The following is a 17,531-nucleotide window of genomic DNA, read 5'->3' on the forward strand; positions in this document are numbered from 1 at the left end:
GGGAAACTGAAAAGTCCTTGACTAGTGTAAGCATTACCTAGCAACAACTAAAACATCAGTGTGTTATCAACTTTGTTCTCATCCTAAATCCAAAACACAGCACTGTACCAGCTACTAGGAAGGAAATTAACTCTATCCCTGCCGAAACCAGGACAGGGCTTTATGAGAAGCCGCCTCTTGATCCTTGTCAAACTCTCTGGGACTGCCCAGTCAAGTGAGACAGCTGGTGGCATCCGGAATAACCTGTGAATATCCCAGGCCTCTCTCCTCCAGTCCTGTTCAAGGGCTGGCCCTAAGAATCTAACCAGGTCTTAAGTAGGACCTCCCACAACCCAGGTCCACAAGATCATCAGCTTCTTGCACAGACATCAAACAGCTATGTTGAAGGCTATCTCAGCTTTTAGGAGAAGACTAAAGGGAGGCCCTGGACTATGGTTTTATTTCAGGGGGGAAATTGTAAAGCTCAATGGCTTCTTCTCTTCTGTTTGCCATCCTCATTACTTCCTCCTCCCCCTGCAGAAGCAGCTTACAGAAAACAGCCAAGATCTCAAGGTTAAACCTTCACCAAAGTGAAGAGCAAGGAGAACCCACATACCTCCATCAAACAAAAGCAAACCGAACCTGGTTTACATGCTAGTACAGATAATTAATCTATATGGCATATTTGCTTACCTTGTCCATATAAACAAAGAACAAAATGAGTAATATCAGCTCTGCCAGGAGAATTATCAGCAAAACGATGAAAAACTAGAACAAAGAAAAAACAGACAGTGTATACACACTTGCCAACTAGAGAACAAACCTGAGGCTGCTAGAAACTCTGAAGACTATAGGCCTTGTCTTCGAAACTTTTCCTCTACTGCCAAAAAGATGCAAGTTTGATTTCAAACTATTCAGGCATATTGATACTATATTGCTACTAAAACTCATGTAGTTCTCACCATCAGTGAGGAAGCTCACTGTCTAGCATTCTCTAACTCTTAGCTTTTGCCCTACTACCAGTTTGCAGGTTTCAGCAATGCTTTTGTCTTGCTTTTTTTGACTGCTGTCACAGCACGCAGCCCTGATAGTCTCTTTCCCTCATACAGACTACAGAACAGATGCTAAACCCGTTACCACAAAGATCAATGTGACGTGCCTCAGGAGTGATTCCCTAGCAGGTGGACTTTAACCACATCTGGCTGCCTCTTGGAATAGTCATTATATTACTCAGCACTTCTATTCCCAGCTCTCTGTAGCTGAAATCTCTCTCTGCAGGGGCATCCCAAGTGTGAGCTCCAGTAGTTTCTCCCTACTTTTCATGCCCACTAGTTGCCTTTATGTACTAGTGGACTGCCACATAGGCATGGCATCCCCCACACAGACACTGTGCGAGATGTAGTATGCAGTGCAGCAAGCTCTCCAATCGGAAACTCATGATAGTCATGATAGTATAAAAATACTTTTGCAGAACCTTGTAAGAATATAAACACTCTTAAAAAAACCCCCAAAATTCAGCTGGTGTTGCAGTTTGTGTGGATAAACGACATAGACCTCATTACTATTCTCTGTTTGCTTTCCTAGCTGTACAACATACAAAACGAAGCAGCAGATAGCAAAAAACAGGTGCACATTTGTCCTCCAGTTTAATTCTCTGAGGTGGTCTAAGGAATGCTGCCCAGCTGTTCCCCAAAGCCATGTAAGGGAGACTTTTACACAAGGAAAACTCACATGCTCCTTAATGTCACAGCACCTGTGATTCATAAGCTGTGACTGAATTGGAAGATGTCTGCTTTGAAAGCCCTCCTCTCACAATACCTCTCTCCTTGGGGTGGGGAGAAACATGATGAAGCCTCCTGGGTTTATGCAAGAGGAGTGACCCACACTGTGTCTTCTGAGAGGGGTTCCCAACCTGTGCTTCAGTGCTGGACAAAGACTGCCAAGGATCAGATTTTTTTTTTTTTCCTATTGGTAAGGCCTGGCAGAGACCTGGACTTCTTAATTTTGGGTCAGATGGTTTCCACCAACCTCTGACACAGGCCTTAGATAAGAGCAAAGTAGAAAATAGCCGTGAGAGGCTTTGAGTGGCATCCAAAAGCAGCTGTGCTTAAGATTTTTCCATCAATCCTTCTAACAGACATTTCCAGAAGGGCTATCCAGGTTGACCCTACAGTTCATGTTTAACCATTCAGAGGTAACTGATAATAATTTGCTTTGCTATCTAATACATTAGGGCACACAGTAACAAGGATACATTTGCTAATACACCAATGATATCACTGGGACCAAAACTGTGGGATGTCATACTGCAAGCATACAGAAGATTGAAAGCCAAGGGCAATGTTACAGTGATCCACAAGACTATTTTGCACTGGTCAATTAAATAAAATAATAACAAAGCAACAGTCACTGGTCTTAGTGAAAAGAAGTATTGATGTCTTACACTCAACAGGAGGCACTTGTTTTCCTTGATAGCACCTAGGCAGCCCAGAAAGCCGGTCACCATGATGACTGTGCCAATGGCAATGACTAGGTTGGCAGCTGAAAGCGACGGAAAGCTAGGAGAAAATGTGGCGAAGTTTCCTTGAGACACTGACAGCCAGATGCCCACACCCAGCAGCCCACAGCCACATAACTGCAAAGAGATAAAACAAAAGAAAGGTTTCACCGTTAAAATGAATAGCACTGTCTCCTCCCCCCAAACTCTGAAAGGAAAGAATTTCTCAAGCAAATTCTCAGGTAACTGTTCTGCAGTAATGCTCTCACTGGCTTGGTGCGGAAACAAAGTGAAACTAAATGTTTTTGCCTAGACTTGGTCATGTCACCTCCACCTATACTTATAAATCTATTCAAAAGCCACTAGATGGCAAAATTCTCTTTTTAAAGACTCAGCACATGAAACCAGGGCTACCCATTGATCTCCCAAGAGCACAACCCAATGCAATTTTTCTGTAGGAAGATAAAAAACATTATTTGAAAGAATGCTCCATTGTACTTATTTCTGCAGTCATCTACAATGTCTCAGAGTATCCAGCCCCATATTTACTCACCCTAGGGCAGGCAAGGAAATCCTGGAGATAATTACAATCAATAGTATCATTTCAATAAATATTTGTCACAAAACGCCCAGTCCCAGTAGCCAGGTTGGATTTTAGTATGAGTTCTCATAGCTTTACTGTTGTTTGCCAGTGTTCAATGTCACAAAAATCCGATTTCTAGGTTTATTATCTACAGGAAGCTCAACTGCTGCTACTCTCTGTCAGTGAGAGAACCTGAAGGAAATGCAAAGCTGCTAATAAAACATAAGATTAACTTCACTTTGCTTCTCACTCTTAACAATACCATGTCTGGTTAAGGAAATAAGGTTTCCCACCCTAAGTCAGGGGCAGATCTTCAGAACAATGGCCCAGTGTTGCACTACAGGGGGCCTAAAAGCTGGCCATCTTTTAGTACTTGCTCAAAATGGCTGTTATACAACTTTCCATCTGATCTGTGATCACTGTGCAGTGAAATCAGAAGTAGGAGTTGCGTTTTCATTAAATCTGTGAGCTACTAAACAGTACTATTACAGTTTCCTGCCAAATCTAGCCTTTGCCAAGGTCAGAAGTGAAATTCACATCGCTTTCACTCCGAGGGGGATCAGAGTACACGCACACAAACACACCCCCAACTCAGATTATTTTGCTCCAATTTACTTGAACCACTGCACGGGAAAAACAAAACAGCACCTAATCATTACTCACAGAGATATCCCAAAGCTGCTGGTGCTCACCTGTCAGCAGTGAGGAACAAGCCATCTAGCAGGTTTGCCACAGCCAGCCCACCCCATTGTGCTTGCTTAAACTTACAACTTTTACTCAAACTTTACTCTCTGACTTAAGGTCAGAGAACAGTACCTCCACTAAAATAGGGTTCAATCCTGCCTTGTGATGAGCACTGATCTGGCATGAAGAAGTGCTACAGACAACTTTTTGGGCAAATAACCCCACTTCTGTCTGAGGTGGTTTTACCAGCAGGGCAGATAGTTCAGGGTACAACTGGCTCCTTTTGATTTTGCTGCTTCACAGAACATGAAAGAAAAACTAGAATAGTATCTTCTTGCATTCATGTCAACTTATCTATGAGTCACACTTATGTTTTCATAATCATATGTGTGGTTATTTTCTTTTACTTCCCCTGTGACCCTTCTGTCCCCTCTGAGCCCCCTTCCTAGTTTGGTTGAAGCTTTTGAAACTGCTTTGCATCTAGGAGATTCACCAGTTTGGTGAAGAAATGTGACCAGGAGTAGGCCTTATGCAAGATGCTCACCGGCATTCTCACCTTGCACTTAGGCATTAGCTTAGCAATCTGGAAAAAAAACCCACAACTGTCTAAAGCTCACAAGCACATGCATTGGGTAACCCAGAGGAAATTGTCAGCATTCTTGTAAGGAGGCTGGGAAGCACCTCTGCTTCCAAAACTCAACACACAATAACTCCACAGAGTGAGCTGGGGAGCTTTGCATCACTGGGTGTGGATAAATGTCACAACATCTGTTTCCTGTAACAGAGCTGGATGCAGCTGCAACATAAGTGCGTGTAGCAGGAAAAAGTCAAACAGCTAGTATCTCTATGAAAAGACCGGTACAAAACATACACACACGCATGTGGCAGGAAAGGGCTACAGGACTTGTATCTCTTCCCCCAAATCCGTCCTCTCCAATTAATAGTCTTGAAGTGATTTCTCATTGCCTTTCATGGTATGTCAGCAAGGTCAACGTGAACTTGGAGTAGTAAAGAACTGGTGGGGTATGCAAAACAGAAGCCTCCTGATCACATCCTGCTGCAGGACCCAGTGGACATCACCACAGGTGTAAACTGTCTGCAGTTCATGGAATTACTCACCCTATTGCTCCTACTTTAAATTTCATCCACTCTGTCCTTGAATTGCTGCAGTTTTGGTACCTCAGGCCCTCTCAGGAAACCACTCTGTGGCTCAGCTGCTTCAACCGTTAGATGAGAACTGCAGGCACTTGCTCAGACTGAGAGCTTGATGGTTCAGGAGGTTAGAAGCAGCTCTCACCACACAACATTCACTTAAGGTTTTAAATGGCATTTCTAAGCTGCCAGGGCTGTACATTGCCAATAGCTAGTGGCACTTCAATCAATGACTTCATGGCACTCTGTGGATGAGACCATAAATGTTTCCAAAGAAGTTTCCACCAAAGACTGAACTTGCTCAGTGTAACTTTCCTTCAGAACCTGAATTCAGACTTTAAAGGTTATTCACAAACGTGTTCCTTGGACTTTGATACTCTATTAGGCTCAGAAATCACAGCCCTAGCTGAAGTGTTTTGAAAGAGGGCAGTGAATTCTGGAATCATCAGGCCAAAAGCAATAGATCATTGCAGATAAACAAGGTGGTGGTAAGAGCAAGATCAGGGCAAAAGGCTTACAGAGGAAGGGCAAGTAAAGGACAAAAAGGAGCACATGCAATCAATAGAAAGATCAGCCCATGAAGAGTTGCACCTCAGTATCCAACTCCAATTATAAGGATAGTAGCAAAAGAGGTAGAAGAAAGAAGCCCTTACTAGCATCTCTTTACCATTTGAAAAAAACCAGCACCATCCTTGACAGAGATTTGGTCTAGAAAAGAAAGGTGGCTAGGAAATTACTCCAGAAGGCTCGTGTTTCTGTTTATTTAGACAAAGTCAGAAGCAGCTACTTGCTTAGATGAGTGAAAGGAGAGCTACCTTCAAGTGTAGGAAATCAGGGAAGTGACAGGCCCACTGGTGCTCCATGGGATGGATGTGAAGACAGAAAAGGACCAAGAGCAGAAGGAGAATCAAAGCTGGAGAGCAGAAAAATGGTCAGATGGCCTCTGTCCCTCTGACACAGTCTCAGTTCAGGAGACCCTCTATATACACTTCCATACAGGAGATATAATTTCTTCACTTGTTTGTGGTAGCCACCCTAGTATTTTGGTAAACTCGGGAGCAAAACACTGCTTTTTGGCAGAAGACCAGTCACCCACTGCACCTTCACCTTTCCACAATGCCTCTAGCAGGGAAGAAGCATTTGACAATTGATGTGAAACGTTTGCAACAAAGGTCTTGTGGATTAGCAACACACCTGTGCTGTCCCTAGGCAGACCACTGTGGAGATACAACTTGAATGCCAGACATCTGAACACATTGGGAGAAGAGTCCTTTAACAACGCAAAACGAAGTGGTATGTCAGCTGAGGCAGCAGACGTCCACATTTGCTCTTTCTTCCTGCAATTCTAATGTCCCACTGAAGACAACCATGGAATAACTCCTTTCCAACTGCTGTAGTGATTGGGTTAACATGCCAAAGTGCACAATGTGATTACCGTTCCCTTCAGAGCTTTCTGACAACACACTTTAGTGCAGTACTACAGTTATACCACAGTATCTGCACTGATCACGCTCTCACCATGGCTGATTCTCAGGCCCACTGGGCAAGCTAAGGCAAGTTCCCCCTTTTCACAGGCTTTTTACCTTCCAACGTAAGATTTCACCATCCCTAAATTACACTGAAAGTTTAGATTACATAAAAAAAACCAGGTGATGGAGGGGCTATTAAAGACCAAGGCTGATCTATGCAAACAGGATTATGTACAGTGACTGAAGAGAGTAAATAGTCAGGAAGACTTCCAAGAGATTTGATAAAAGACATGACATCCTAAAAACTTCCACAAGGTGGCATCCCATAACAAATAGCACTAACAGTTTAAGTCAAATTTTATTTTTCTCCTCTCCAGAGCTCCTAAATTTTTGTGCTTTCTTTGTTTTTATCTCTGTCATTCTACTGAGCAGCAGTACTGTTGATGCTAAAATTTATGCTTTAAACCTTAGGTCCCAGGCCAAATGCTTTTTTCACTCATGCTTCTTAAAAAAATCCCAAATAATTCCACTGACTTGGGTCTTAATTGCATACAACCATACCAACCAAAGCTAGCTAGAATTCTAGCAATAAAATAGCTTTCCCTGACACTTTGTTCTCTACCAATCTCATTTTTTATTCAATGTGAACACTGTAAAAATGCTCTCACAGCTATTTATTCTCACAGGATCCACCTCTTTCTGTTTGGTACAGCTGAATCCTGGAGGGTGAAAGCAGCAAAAATATATCAAGTCATCTTACTAATTCCTTTTTCACCATATAATTAAATAATATATGCTGCTTGGTATTTAATTGCGTGAGCGTGATGGCAGACATTCCTTCCCCAGGGAAATGGTTCAACAGCATAATAAATTTCACTGGATTTTTCTTCTCAAAAAATGTTGGCTAATTTCCCTCTCATGATTAGAAATTATCATCCTCCAGGCAACTATCAAATCTCTCCTTCCCCTGGTGTTTATGCCATGAAGGTAACTGCAGAACACTATCATAAAGTCAGTCATATATACGGATACACACACTCTTACTTATAGGGTAATTTAGTCAAGCTATGGCACACATATTTTGAGCTTGAAAGCAAACAAAAGGAACACCAACTTTCCTCACAGTTTCTCCCTCACTTTGCTATTTCACTATCAAAGCCTGGATTCTCTTCAGTACCTCAACATCTATCTGTCATCATCACTGTGCCCAGAAAACATACAGCATTCTAGTAAACATTAGAGAGTCTCAAATGCTTCAAGAGAAATTAGAACTCCAGATAAACCCAGAGAGAGAGAAACCCAAAAGCAAGTCTTTCCCTGACAAGTGCTATCATCAGAGTGGGAAAGGGGCTCTTTTATTTTATTCTGGATTTTTGAGCATTGTGTGAACTAATACAACAATACAAACTTTGACAATAGAGCATCATATCCAGATTTAGTTGCCTTAACCTAAAGAAGATATAGTAAGAGTTTACAACATCTAGGGAAGGACAACACAGATGGTCAGAGGTATGCCAAGACTGACATACTGTACAGAAGGAGATTGTGCACAGGATTATCTAGCCTGGGAGGAGTTATTAGACAGAATGTGAATGAAATATTCACAACTCTAGAGATCAGTCTAAAAACCAAACAGCCTGTCTCTTTTACCTTTTCCAATAATAGGAGCAAGGGGAATATTAGCAAGCATTATATAGTATATTTTGCTTCACATAACTGAGAAGTAAATTGATAAATTATGCCACAGGTGATTACAAGAATCAAGTATTGTGGCCACAATTGTCAGTAAGGGCTAGATAATTTTATTTACTAGTAACAGCATTTGTAGTTTGTTAGCACATACACAAATAATGACATTTCATGCTTCTCAGAGTAAGATAATGCATGCATAATCCAGCAAAACTACCAAGCAGCAAACAAGTTGGGGTAAAGAAGGGGTAGGATATGCCATTCTGGTAAAGTTTATTATAGAATAATATTGATTGATAGACTTACCCTTGAAGTAAGTCATTGAACAGCATCAGGAAACAGGAATCTGAGAAGGAAGGCACTACCGAGAGGAAAAGGGATGAGGCCATGTTGACTTTTGCCATCATTCCATCCCATGCACACAACGTGTGATGGAAAAGCTGCACAACTAGGTGCAGCTAGGTGTGAGAGAGAAAGAGTGGAGGGAAGATTTATTCTTGACATCAGACTTCCTACTGCTGGATAAACACCAGGGGAGCTCTTAACAGACTTGGAATAGAACAGAGACATACAGAAACTGAACACTGAGACACAACCGCTAGGGACAAAAAGAAGCAGCAAGTGTCTCAGTTTGTACCTCCACTTTGAATAACATGCCCTGGGCCATCTGTAGCCCAGTTACAGAGAACAGAAAGCTCCTCACCTTCCTCTGTCCTGTGTTAAAACAGGCGATTCTTGCTTGAAGCAAAGATGATAGAATGAAAAATACATAGAACAGCTTAAATATGGCCCCCATAAAAATGGCCAAAAGCACAGGAGGTTTGTTACAAGGAATTACTAACAGCATGACTGTGAAAATAAGTGTCAATGCTGGGAACTGATTTCAGGACAACTGCAGTGACAAAAAGACACTCTGAATTAGGCTTTGACGGGCCTCTATTTAAACAGTAAGTCAACAGGGAGATGACCTGCACCGAAAGGACAAGCATGAAGAAGCCATGTGGACAAGCAGAATGCACAGAAAGGTTTTTCAGTGTCCAGGTGGCTTTTAAAACCCTCCCTTCTGTTGGGGTCAGCAGCACTTTGGAAAAGCTGCCAATAATATTTTCCCTCTGTTTGGTAAGTCCTACAAGATAAAAGTTACCTATCTTAGCTCTTCTTTTCAAGATAGAGAGATTTTCCACCATTTCTCCAAACTGACTCTCAGACCAGTCAGTGTGCAGAGGAGATAAGGAAGAGAATGGCCCTTATGAAGCAGCACAGTTTTCTTACTCTGTCCTTGGTTTTTATTTTTTTTTCTTCATTTTCCCCTCTCCTTCATTTATGGTATCTTAATGAGCTCACAGGTTTCCTGTGGAATCAAGAAGCAGCACATCTGGAAAACAGTTTGAAAGGCTGTTCCTTCCCAGCATGCAGGAATTTTTAAAGAAAACTTGTATGAGACATAAAGATGGACATCATCTTCTTTAGCAGCTGGAAACCTGATTGAAAGACTCTTCAGTTCAGCAGGATGAGTTTACATCTTCTGTGCATTTTTGGATCTGGTGCTTCATTTGGAAGCAGTCTGGTGTGGAGATTCAAAACAGTAAGAGATACCGTTCAAAAACACCACCCTGTCTTTCTGTCTCAACAGACACAGCAGTCCCTGTTCTTGTTTCAATGCACATTAACCGAAGTTTTGGAAGATACTAACTTGATTGTCCAGAAGGATTATCACCACGAATAGCAGGATTTCTCAAACTATCACAATGCATTAATTGCTCTGTTGAGAGCACAACATTAACCAAAGTGGGAGGCGACTTAAATGGGAAAGGGGACTCAAAGCTCAGCAGTAGAGCCATTCCATTCATTTACTGTCAGACAGAGGTGCTCATCTTTTGCTTGTGCCGTATTCTTCCCCGAGTTACAGATCAGAATGATTGCCCTGGAAGAAGGCAGGGGTGGGAACTACATGGCTTCTACCACTTCAAAACAGAGATACACTTTCTGCAAATTAAGTTTTTGGATGCCACTTGCCATCTCTGGATTTGGATGGTTCATCCATCTCTGGAAAGGGCTGGTGCTTAAAGGAGATTTTCAGGTAAGCCCAGATAAATTTTCCTGCTCTGTCTTGATAATCCACAGGATTAATCAAAACTGGGGCTTAACAGCTGAAAATCTCAGAGAAAGTCTCTTGCAAAGCAAAATGATCTTCTAAATATGATCCAAAATATAGCAAGGACACCAAAATCTGAGAAGTTCTTCAGCCATAGACTAGAAAATGAGAATGGAATATGGAAGTGGGTGAATATACTTAGTAATACCTACTTAGTGCTACTGCCATAACAATATGGCAAAGATTTAAACTTCTCACAACATTCCTATGAACTGGACATTGATGCAAGACAAAGGAATTATTTTGATGTCTCCTTTGAGTCTAGTGCTGTAACAGCTGTAATGACAGCCTGTGTGTAACAGAAGGTACAGAACTGAAATCTGTGCAAAAGCTGAACCTCCTTAATTCATCTGCCAGAGAAAGCAGTTTTCCTCTTCCTAGAGTCATCCCCCAGCAGTACTGCTGGGATGGTCCTGAAAAACTGAAATGAGGTATCAGAAACTGTGATCTTTTGTGGGGCTAGCAGATGGAGAGCTACCCTGAGGAGCATTAAATTCTGAAACTTTTACCAGTCTGTGTTTTTGGAACGTGTAAATTTGCAGCCAGAAGCCTTAAGCTTTAGCTTGGATGCTCTCACCTGGTCACGTTGGAGTCTTCAATAGACGTGTTTTGCAGAAGGAAGTTTTAAGAGCTGGGTTTGCTTGGTTTGTCAAGGACAGCTTAATCTCTTTACTTAGTTGAAGGGCAACTTGGTTAGTTTATGTTGCACATTAGGAGAAACTTTCACTGAGAAATTAGTACAGCACTGGAAGAAGTTACCAAGAAGGTGTCGACATCTCCAGCCTTAGAGGTTTTCAGTGCTTTGCTAGAGACAATCATGGCTGACCTGACCTAGCACTAGCAACAGTACCACTTTGGTATGACTTGCAGAGATTCCTGCCAAGCAACAATTCTATGATTTTATAATTTCCTCAGCTACCATGTTCTTCTTAATTTGTGAAAAATCCAACAACCATGCCATTTCTAATGAACACATCAAATCTATTACCTTTGGAAGCCTTATGGGGAAAGCTATCATGCCCATTCTGGGGAATCAGCACACTTGGGTGTCTCTCCCCAATGCCTGTACGCCTGCACACCACTGCATGCTACATAGGGAACAAACAGGAGGAATTGTACATCTGAGTGCAGTTACAGGCTATGACATCACTGTGATCACAGAGATAGTGGGATAACTCACATAACTGGAGTGTTGTGATGGATGGGTACAGGCTCATTATGAAGATGAGGCTGGGAAGACAAGGAGGGGATGTTGCACCTTATGTGAGAGAGCAGTGGAAATGCAGAGAGCTCTGCCTTGGGATGGGTGAGGAGCTAGTCAAGAGTTATGAGTCATATTAGTAGGCAGGTCAATACAGGTGATGATGTAGTAGGTATCTGCTATATAGACCTCCTGGTGAGGAAGTAGATGAGGCCTTCTTCATACAACTGGAAGAAGCCTCATGTTCACTGGCCCCAGTCCTCATGAAGGACTTCAACCACCACAATGTCTGCTGGAAGGACAACACAGCAGGGCACAAGCAATCTAAGAGATTTCTGGAATGCACTGATAACAATTTCCTGACACAGGTGACTGAGGAGTCAACAAGAAGAGGTGCTCTGTTGGACCTGCTGCTTACAGACAAGGAAGAACTGGTTGGGGATGTGAAAATCCCCAACAGCCTTGACTGTAGTGACCATGAGATAGTAGAATTCAGGATCCCGGGAGGAGGGAGCAGGGCAAAAAGCAGGACCGCAATCCTGGACTTCAGGAGAGCAGACTTTAATCTCTCAGAGATCTGAGTAGTACAGGTTTCAATGATATGCAAGATAAGAAGTGACAAGTGCCCCACCCGCAGCTTCCAGCAGAAGTCCCACCAACCCTACCAGCAGCCTCAGGGGCCACTTGCCCCAGATGTCACGCCCCTCTTTTGGTCACATGGCCTGTTGTGATTGGCTGGCAGGACTGGCCACCCCTACAGGTCTACCCGGAAGTACACCAGACCTGGTCAGCCCTTCCCCATACATACACTTTGAACGTGTCTTTGGTTTGGCCACCACTTTGGCAGGGCACCACCATTTTATGGGAGGGGGCTGCCATTTTGTTCAATGTCACTGCTCTGTGATTGGGTGATGGCCATTTCTTGACACCGTCATACCCACGTGTTCTCAGGCAAGCCCTGTGATTGGGTGCTTTCTTCCTTTGCACGAGGAAGTGCTCAGATACAAAAATATATACATTTATGTACAGTATACACACAACATATATAAATACATATACATATATTCTATACATATTATATATAAAAGTAATACGTAGATACACTATATATACAACATATATAAAAAAGTCTAAAGGAGTGTGCAAATATGTATATATATTTATACACAGTGACACTATTTTATATATAATACTTCTATATATGTATATATGCATATGTATTTTATGTATAAAAAAATAAAGTTACAGAAATTAAATGTATATAGCCATAAAAACAGGTGTAAAATGGATAAAACACTTTAATAAGAGCTAATGGAATGAATAATTAAAGTTTAAATATAAACAAAAGTTAGCAGACTGCAGAACAAGCCCTGACATGTCTGTGGTGGGGGGAGACTTCAAGAAGGCGGAGGGGTGCCAAAAGGATGATGGGCACAGACAAGTTGAAACATGCCCAAGGGTTACAGACCCCTCCCAGGAGGGCCACCAAGGGGCGAAGCCTGTCATGTGCAAAGAGCCCAATCCTTTGAGTGGGACTGAGAGGCTGCTGCATCTTCCCACAAAACACCAGCTTAAACTTTACCATACAGCTGGGGAGGCCCCCAGAGGTCTCTGGGAAGTGGGAGCTGGGGCTGATGGAAATACAGTAACCACACAGCTGGAATAACATCAGTGAAAATGCCATCCTTGAAATAGCACTGCAGGGTAAAGCATGGCAGTATAATTTGCAGAAAAGCTATTATGTGTCCTTTTCCATGTTGATGGAACGTATGAGCCATCTCATTAACCCGCACAACAAAGCTTCAGCTGTCGACTCTCCAGCAGTGAGCCTGGTCTGTGACCAGGAAATAAGGAAAACAAAGCTCAAAATGGATAAAAAACCCTGTACTTTTTCTACAACTGGGGATCTGGCACATATTTTGGGGGCCTCTCCAGGTGTTGCTGCTAAGAAATTTCCTTCTGTGGCCAACATCATGGGAGAGTTTAACTCATTCTACCTCTACACGGATCTTGAAGAGCACCAGCTTGTCAGGACTTTGCAGTTCCTTTATTGCACTGTGTTCCAACTGGTGGTAATAAGAAGATGACAAGCCACACTACATGCCTGTAAACTGTCAGCACATCTACGCAATCAACATTTAAATAAAGACTGACCAGAACAAGCATGTCTCATTTTGCATTGGGAAGGTGATTGTGAACCTGCCTCTTCAGCCCCAAAAGCCTCTGATATTTTGAGAAACCATGCCAAAATGGTAGTTGTAAAAAATTACAGGGACCCATCCTGTACGTGAATTATTACAGAGCGCAGGCTGGCAATGGTCTTCCTGGTTTTCAGGGTGTTCCTGTGGTGTATGGGGTGCATGTGTTAGAAGTATATTCCATAGCCTGTTTAGAAGGGCTTTTGAAAGGGAGTTTGGAAATCATTGAGCCACACATTAAAAGTGCTGCTCAAGATATTGCAAAAAACGTGTTTGGACATGTTTCCAAGGTTGTCATGGGCAAGCTGGAAACTCCTTCAAATCAGGAGGGCTCGGGACTTGCTTATATTAAAAGAAACAAAGCCATGTTACGCCCCCAGAGGGAAGGTCCACCCCAGCCCTTTAAAAGAAAAAGGAGGGGGTGCTAGACAACAATCTGACCAGGAGAAGAAGAAGACAAAGAACAAGCCAGGCTGAATGGTGCAAAAGAAACGGAAAACCTAGAGAAAGAGGTCCTGATCTACTGCTAGAAAAGGAAATATATTTTAAAAGGGATGGCTTTCATTCATGAATGCTCAGAACGCACCAAATCCAAGCTGGATTTGCCTGAAGTGTCCCAAACACATTGAGAAAAGCCTGTTTATTGAGATGTCTCCACTTTCCACTGTTGTTGAATCTGCACTTCTGGACTTTTTCATAGTTGGGAATGGAGAAGATTACATAGATATGAACAACACCCTACTGTATCTTTGCTGCAAGACTGTAAAAGCTGATAGGTCAAACCTCAGAGCTGATGAGGCCATGGTTCTCATGAATAACCCACTGGCCTCTATTTTCAGCCAGCTGGACATTACACTGGGGATCAACTGATAAACCGGAGCAACAACTGCTACCCCTACTGTGCTTTCATTGAGTTGCTTCTCAATTACAGCTGACTTGCCGTCCAAGCACTTCTCCACAGGGCTGTTCTGCAAAGGCACAGCTGGGCAGCAGCAAGCAGTCAGGCTGGATGACATCAATAATCAGGGGTTCAGGCAACGCTCAGCTTTGATGGCCCAGAGTATGAACCATTGGGACCACTCCACAGTGATCTGTTCTTTCAAGACAAACTTTTGATGAATGGTGTGGATGTAAATATTAAGCTGAGGTGCAGCAAAGACAGCTTTTGTTTGATGAGCTCCCTGGCAGCAGGATCCTGCAAGCTGTTTATTACGTGTGCCTTGCTATTTGTGAAGAAGGCGCGGGTGGTGCCTGGAGCACGTTTGGTGCATGCTGAGGCATTACTTAATGGCCAACACTAAATAGCCACTAGACCAGGCGGGCATGAAAGTCTTCAGCATACTGGCCAGCAATCGTGTCAGCAACGAGGAAAGTTTGTTTCTAAGCTTCCCAAGCTTGTTATTGGCTTCATAGATAATGGTGCTTTTAGCAGCAATTATGTTAAGAACCCTTTCAACTTCAAACTTCATGATACAAATTTTGTGTCCCTGGATGTGGATGGTGAACAAATGCCAGTGAAACGGCTGCTTCCTGATTTTGAGAATGGCTGCTGTGTGAGAGAATATATGCAGCTCATTCAGATGATCGGCAGCCATATGAAAGACCATTCCCTACTGGAAATGAGTTTGCCCATGGCTATACACTGTTTGCCTTTGATCTGTCTCCAGACCAAAAATGTGCTGATCACTATTGCCTGATTAAAACAGGAAACCTGACAGAAGTACACCTTGCAGGGGCCTTGATCACCACCATTAATATGATCATGTATGGTATATTTGACAACATGATAGAAATAAACCAGCAGAAACACGTGCTCTTCAACTACATGCAAGGATAGACACTGAGCGGCTCTCTTGTTTTTTTTTCCCCCCCAGATCCCTATACCAGAGAAGCATTTGTAGGCATTTACCCTCATTACTGGCTCCCTAAGGCCCATGTTTCTCTAAGACCAGTGAGAGATTACCTTTTGAACAGCTTTTAAGACTGTATTCTAACAATCTAGTACAAACTGACCAGATGGTGATGTGCTTTGTAAAACATGAATATGAAGCTTTCCCCATGACCAGAGCTACTCCAGATATTTTTCAGAAGATACAGACCTGCATCTCTTGTAATGATTTTCATAAATATATTCTGTAAATAAAACTTACAACCCAACCACAAGGCTGTGTGTGTTCTTGAACCCCACGCCAACATGTTTTTTAAATGGACGCTATAGACAGCAAAGGTTAAAGATTTTATGAATATTTTTTTTTCAACAGTAAACTCAACAGGGTGAATCACTAGGCTTTAGGTTTCTTTCTCTTCTTAGGTGGTGTGCGTCTTGCTTCTTGGTCCTCCTCAGTCACTTTCAGTTGTTTCAAAAGATCCCAGTTTGATGGGACATTTCACCACAGCCATGGATTCATAAAAGCATTACAGGTGTTCTCAGGCTAGAAGGCGCACAAGTGTGAAGGACACATTGAAGTAATTCAAGCAAGCTCAACCCCTTGATAACATCTCCTTTGTATATAAGACTTCCCTGGTTGACCCAAGAAGAAATATGCTTGTGTTGCCCTAGATTACCTAGGAGCATGTGTGCATTCTTCTGATACAGTGGATGCACATCCAACACTTCCTGAACAACAGGGTTGGGGTCCTCAGGAGTCTCCAGGGGTTTTTCCACTTCTGTCTTGTTTTCTTCCAGAAAACCAAGAGTCATTTCCCCTCCCTCCTGATCACTCCACTTCACATGTGCCAGGTACTTGTGAAGAGCTGCTATATACACCTCAGCTTTCTTGTAGGCCGCCAAGCCTTGTTTCTGGAAAATGTCCCTCATTTCAGCATCCAAAGAGCAGACTTTATCAGTCCTCATGTCTTACTGGGGCAATGGTGGCACCCTTAGCTCCTCCAGTTGATTTGCAGGCACCAGATATATTTTTCCTATATATTCCACACTGCTTTACCAAAAGCCCTGTATATGCAGAAGAACAAAACTTAGAAGAGGATTGATAAAGCTAGCAGTTTGCTTTGCCAGTAGCTTCTTTCTTTTGAAGGACAAACTTTCACTACTCAGGATTTTAATGAATTTGCGGCCCTTTTTCAGCACACTTATTTGGTGGGAAGTTAATGGAATGTTCCCCTTCAAGGTATTCAAGGCAGTTTCAGAAATGGCCTTTATCAGGCCATCAGAAGCTGCACAGAATATTGCTTTTCTCTGCCTAAGGAGGTGGGGATGGTTCAACAGTTCCAGGAGGGACAGATTACTCTTCAGACACTGGAACGTTCCCAAGCCTGCACGAATAGCAACGCATGGTGACAGTCTGACTCTTCTCTGTATATTGCCAAACACCAGTCTTCCTCTCTGCCCCTCCCCCCAATATGTAAATGGAAGGCTGCTCTGGTGGGAAAATGCTTGCCAATGTGATGCCCATCTACAAGAAGGGCTGGAAGGAGGATCTGGGGAACTACAGGCCTGTCAGCCTGACCTCGGTGCCGGGGAAGATTATGGAGCGGTTCATCTTGAGGGCACTCACAAGGCATATGCGGGACAACCAGGGGATCAGGCCCAGCCAGCACGGGTTCATGAGAGGCAGGTCCTGCTTGACCAACCTGATCTCCTTCTATGACCAGGTAACCCACCTAGTGGATGAGGGAAAGGCTGTGGATGTGGTCTACCCGGACTTCAGTAAGGCCTTTGACACTGTCTCCCACAGCATTCTCCTAGAGAAGCTGGCGGCTCACGGCTTAGACAGGTGTACTCTGCGCTGGGTCAAAAACTGGCCAGACAGCCAGGCCCAGAGAGTTGTGGTGAATGGAGTTCAATCCAGTTGGCGGCCGGTCACGAGCGGTGTTCCCCAGGGCTCAGTTTTGGGGCCGGTCTTGTTCAATATCTTTATCAATGATCTGGATGAGGGGATGGAGTGCACCCTCAGTAAGTTTGTG

General features: G+C 43.1%; 1 protein-coding gene across 2 annotated transcripts in view; it reads right to left on the reverse strand.

The window, feature by feature from the left end:
- The window catches only part of TSPAN9 (tetraspanin 9), a 191,534-nt gene that overhangs the window by 7,515 nt on the left and 166,488 nt on the right, over positions 1-17,531 (reverse strand). For both annotated transcript variants that reach the window (XM_009290917.1, XM_009290916.1), the window contains 2 exons: positions 2,423-2,614; positions 673-747 (listed from right to left, as the gene is read on the reverse strand). In XM_009290917.1, coding sequence (XP_009289192.1) covers positions 673-747; positions 2,423-2,614 — 267 coding nt within the window. The remainder of the gene's footprint in view (positions 1-672; positions 748-2,422; positions 2,615-17,531) is intronic.

This window comes from Aptenodytes forsteri, unplaced genomic scaffold (assembly GCF_000699145.1).
Source record: "Aptenodytes forsteri isolate BGI_AS27 unplaced genomic scaffold, ASM69914v1 Scaffold286, whole genome shotgun sequence".
NCBI classification, from domain to species: Eukaryota; Metazoa; Chordata; class Aves; order Sphenisciformes; family Spheniscidae; genus Aptenodytes; species Aptenodytes forsteri.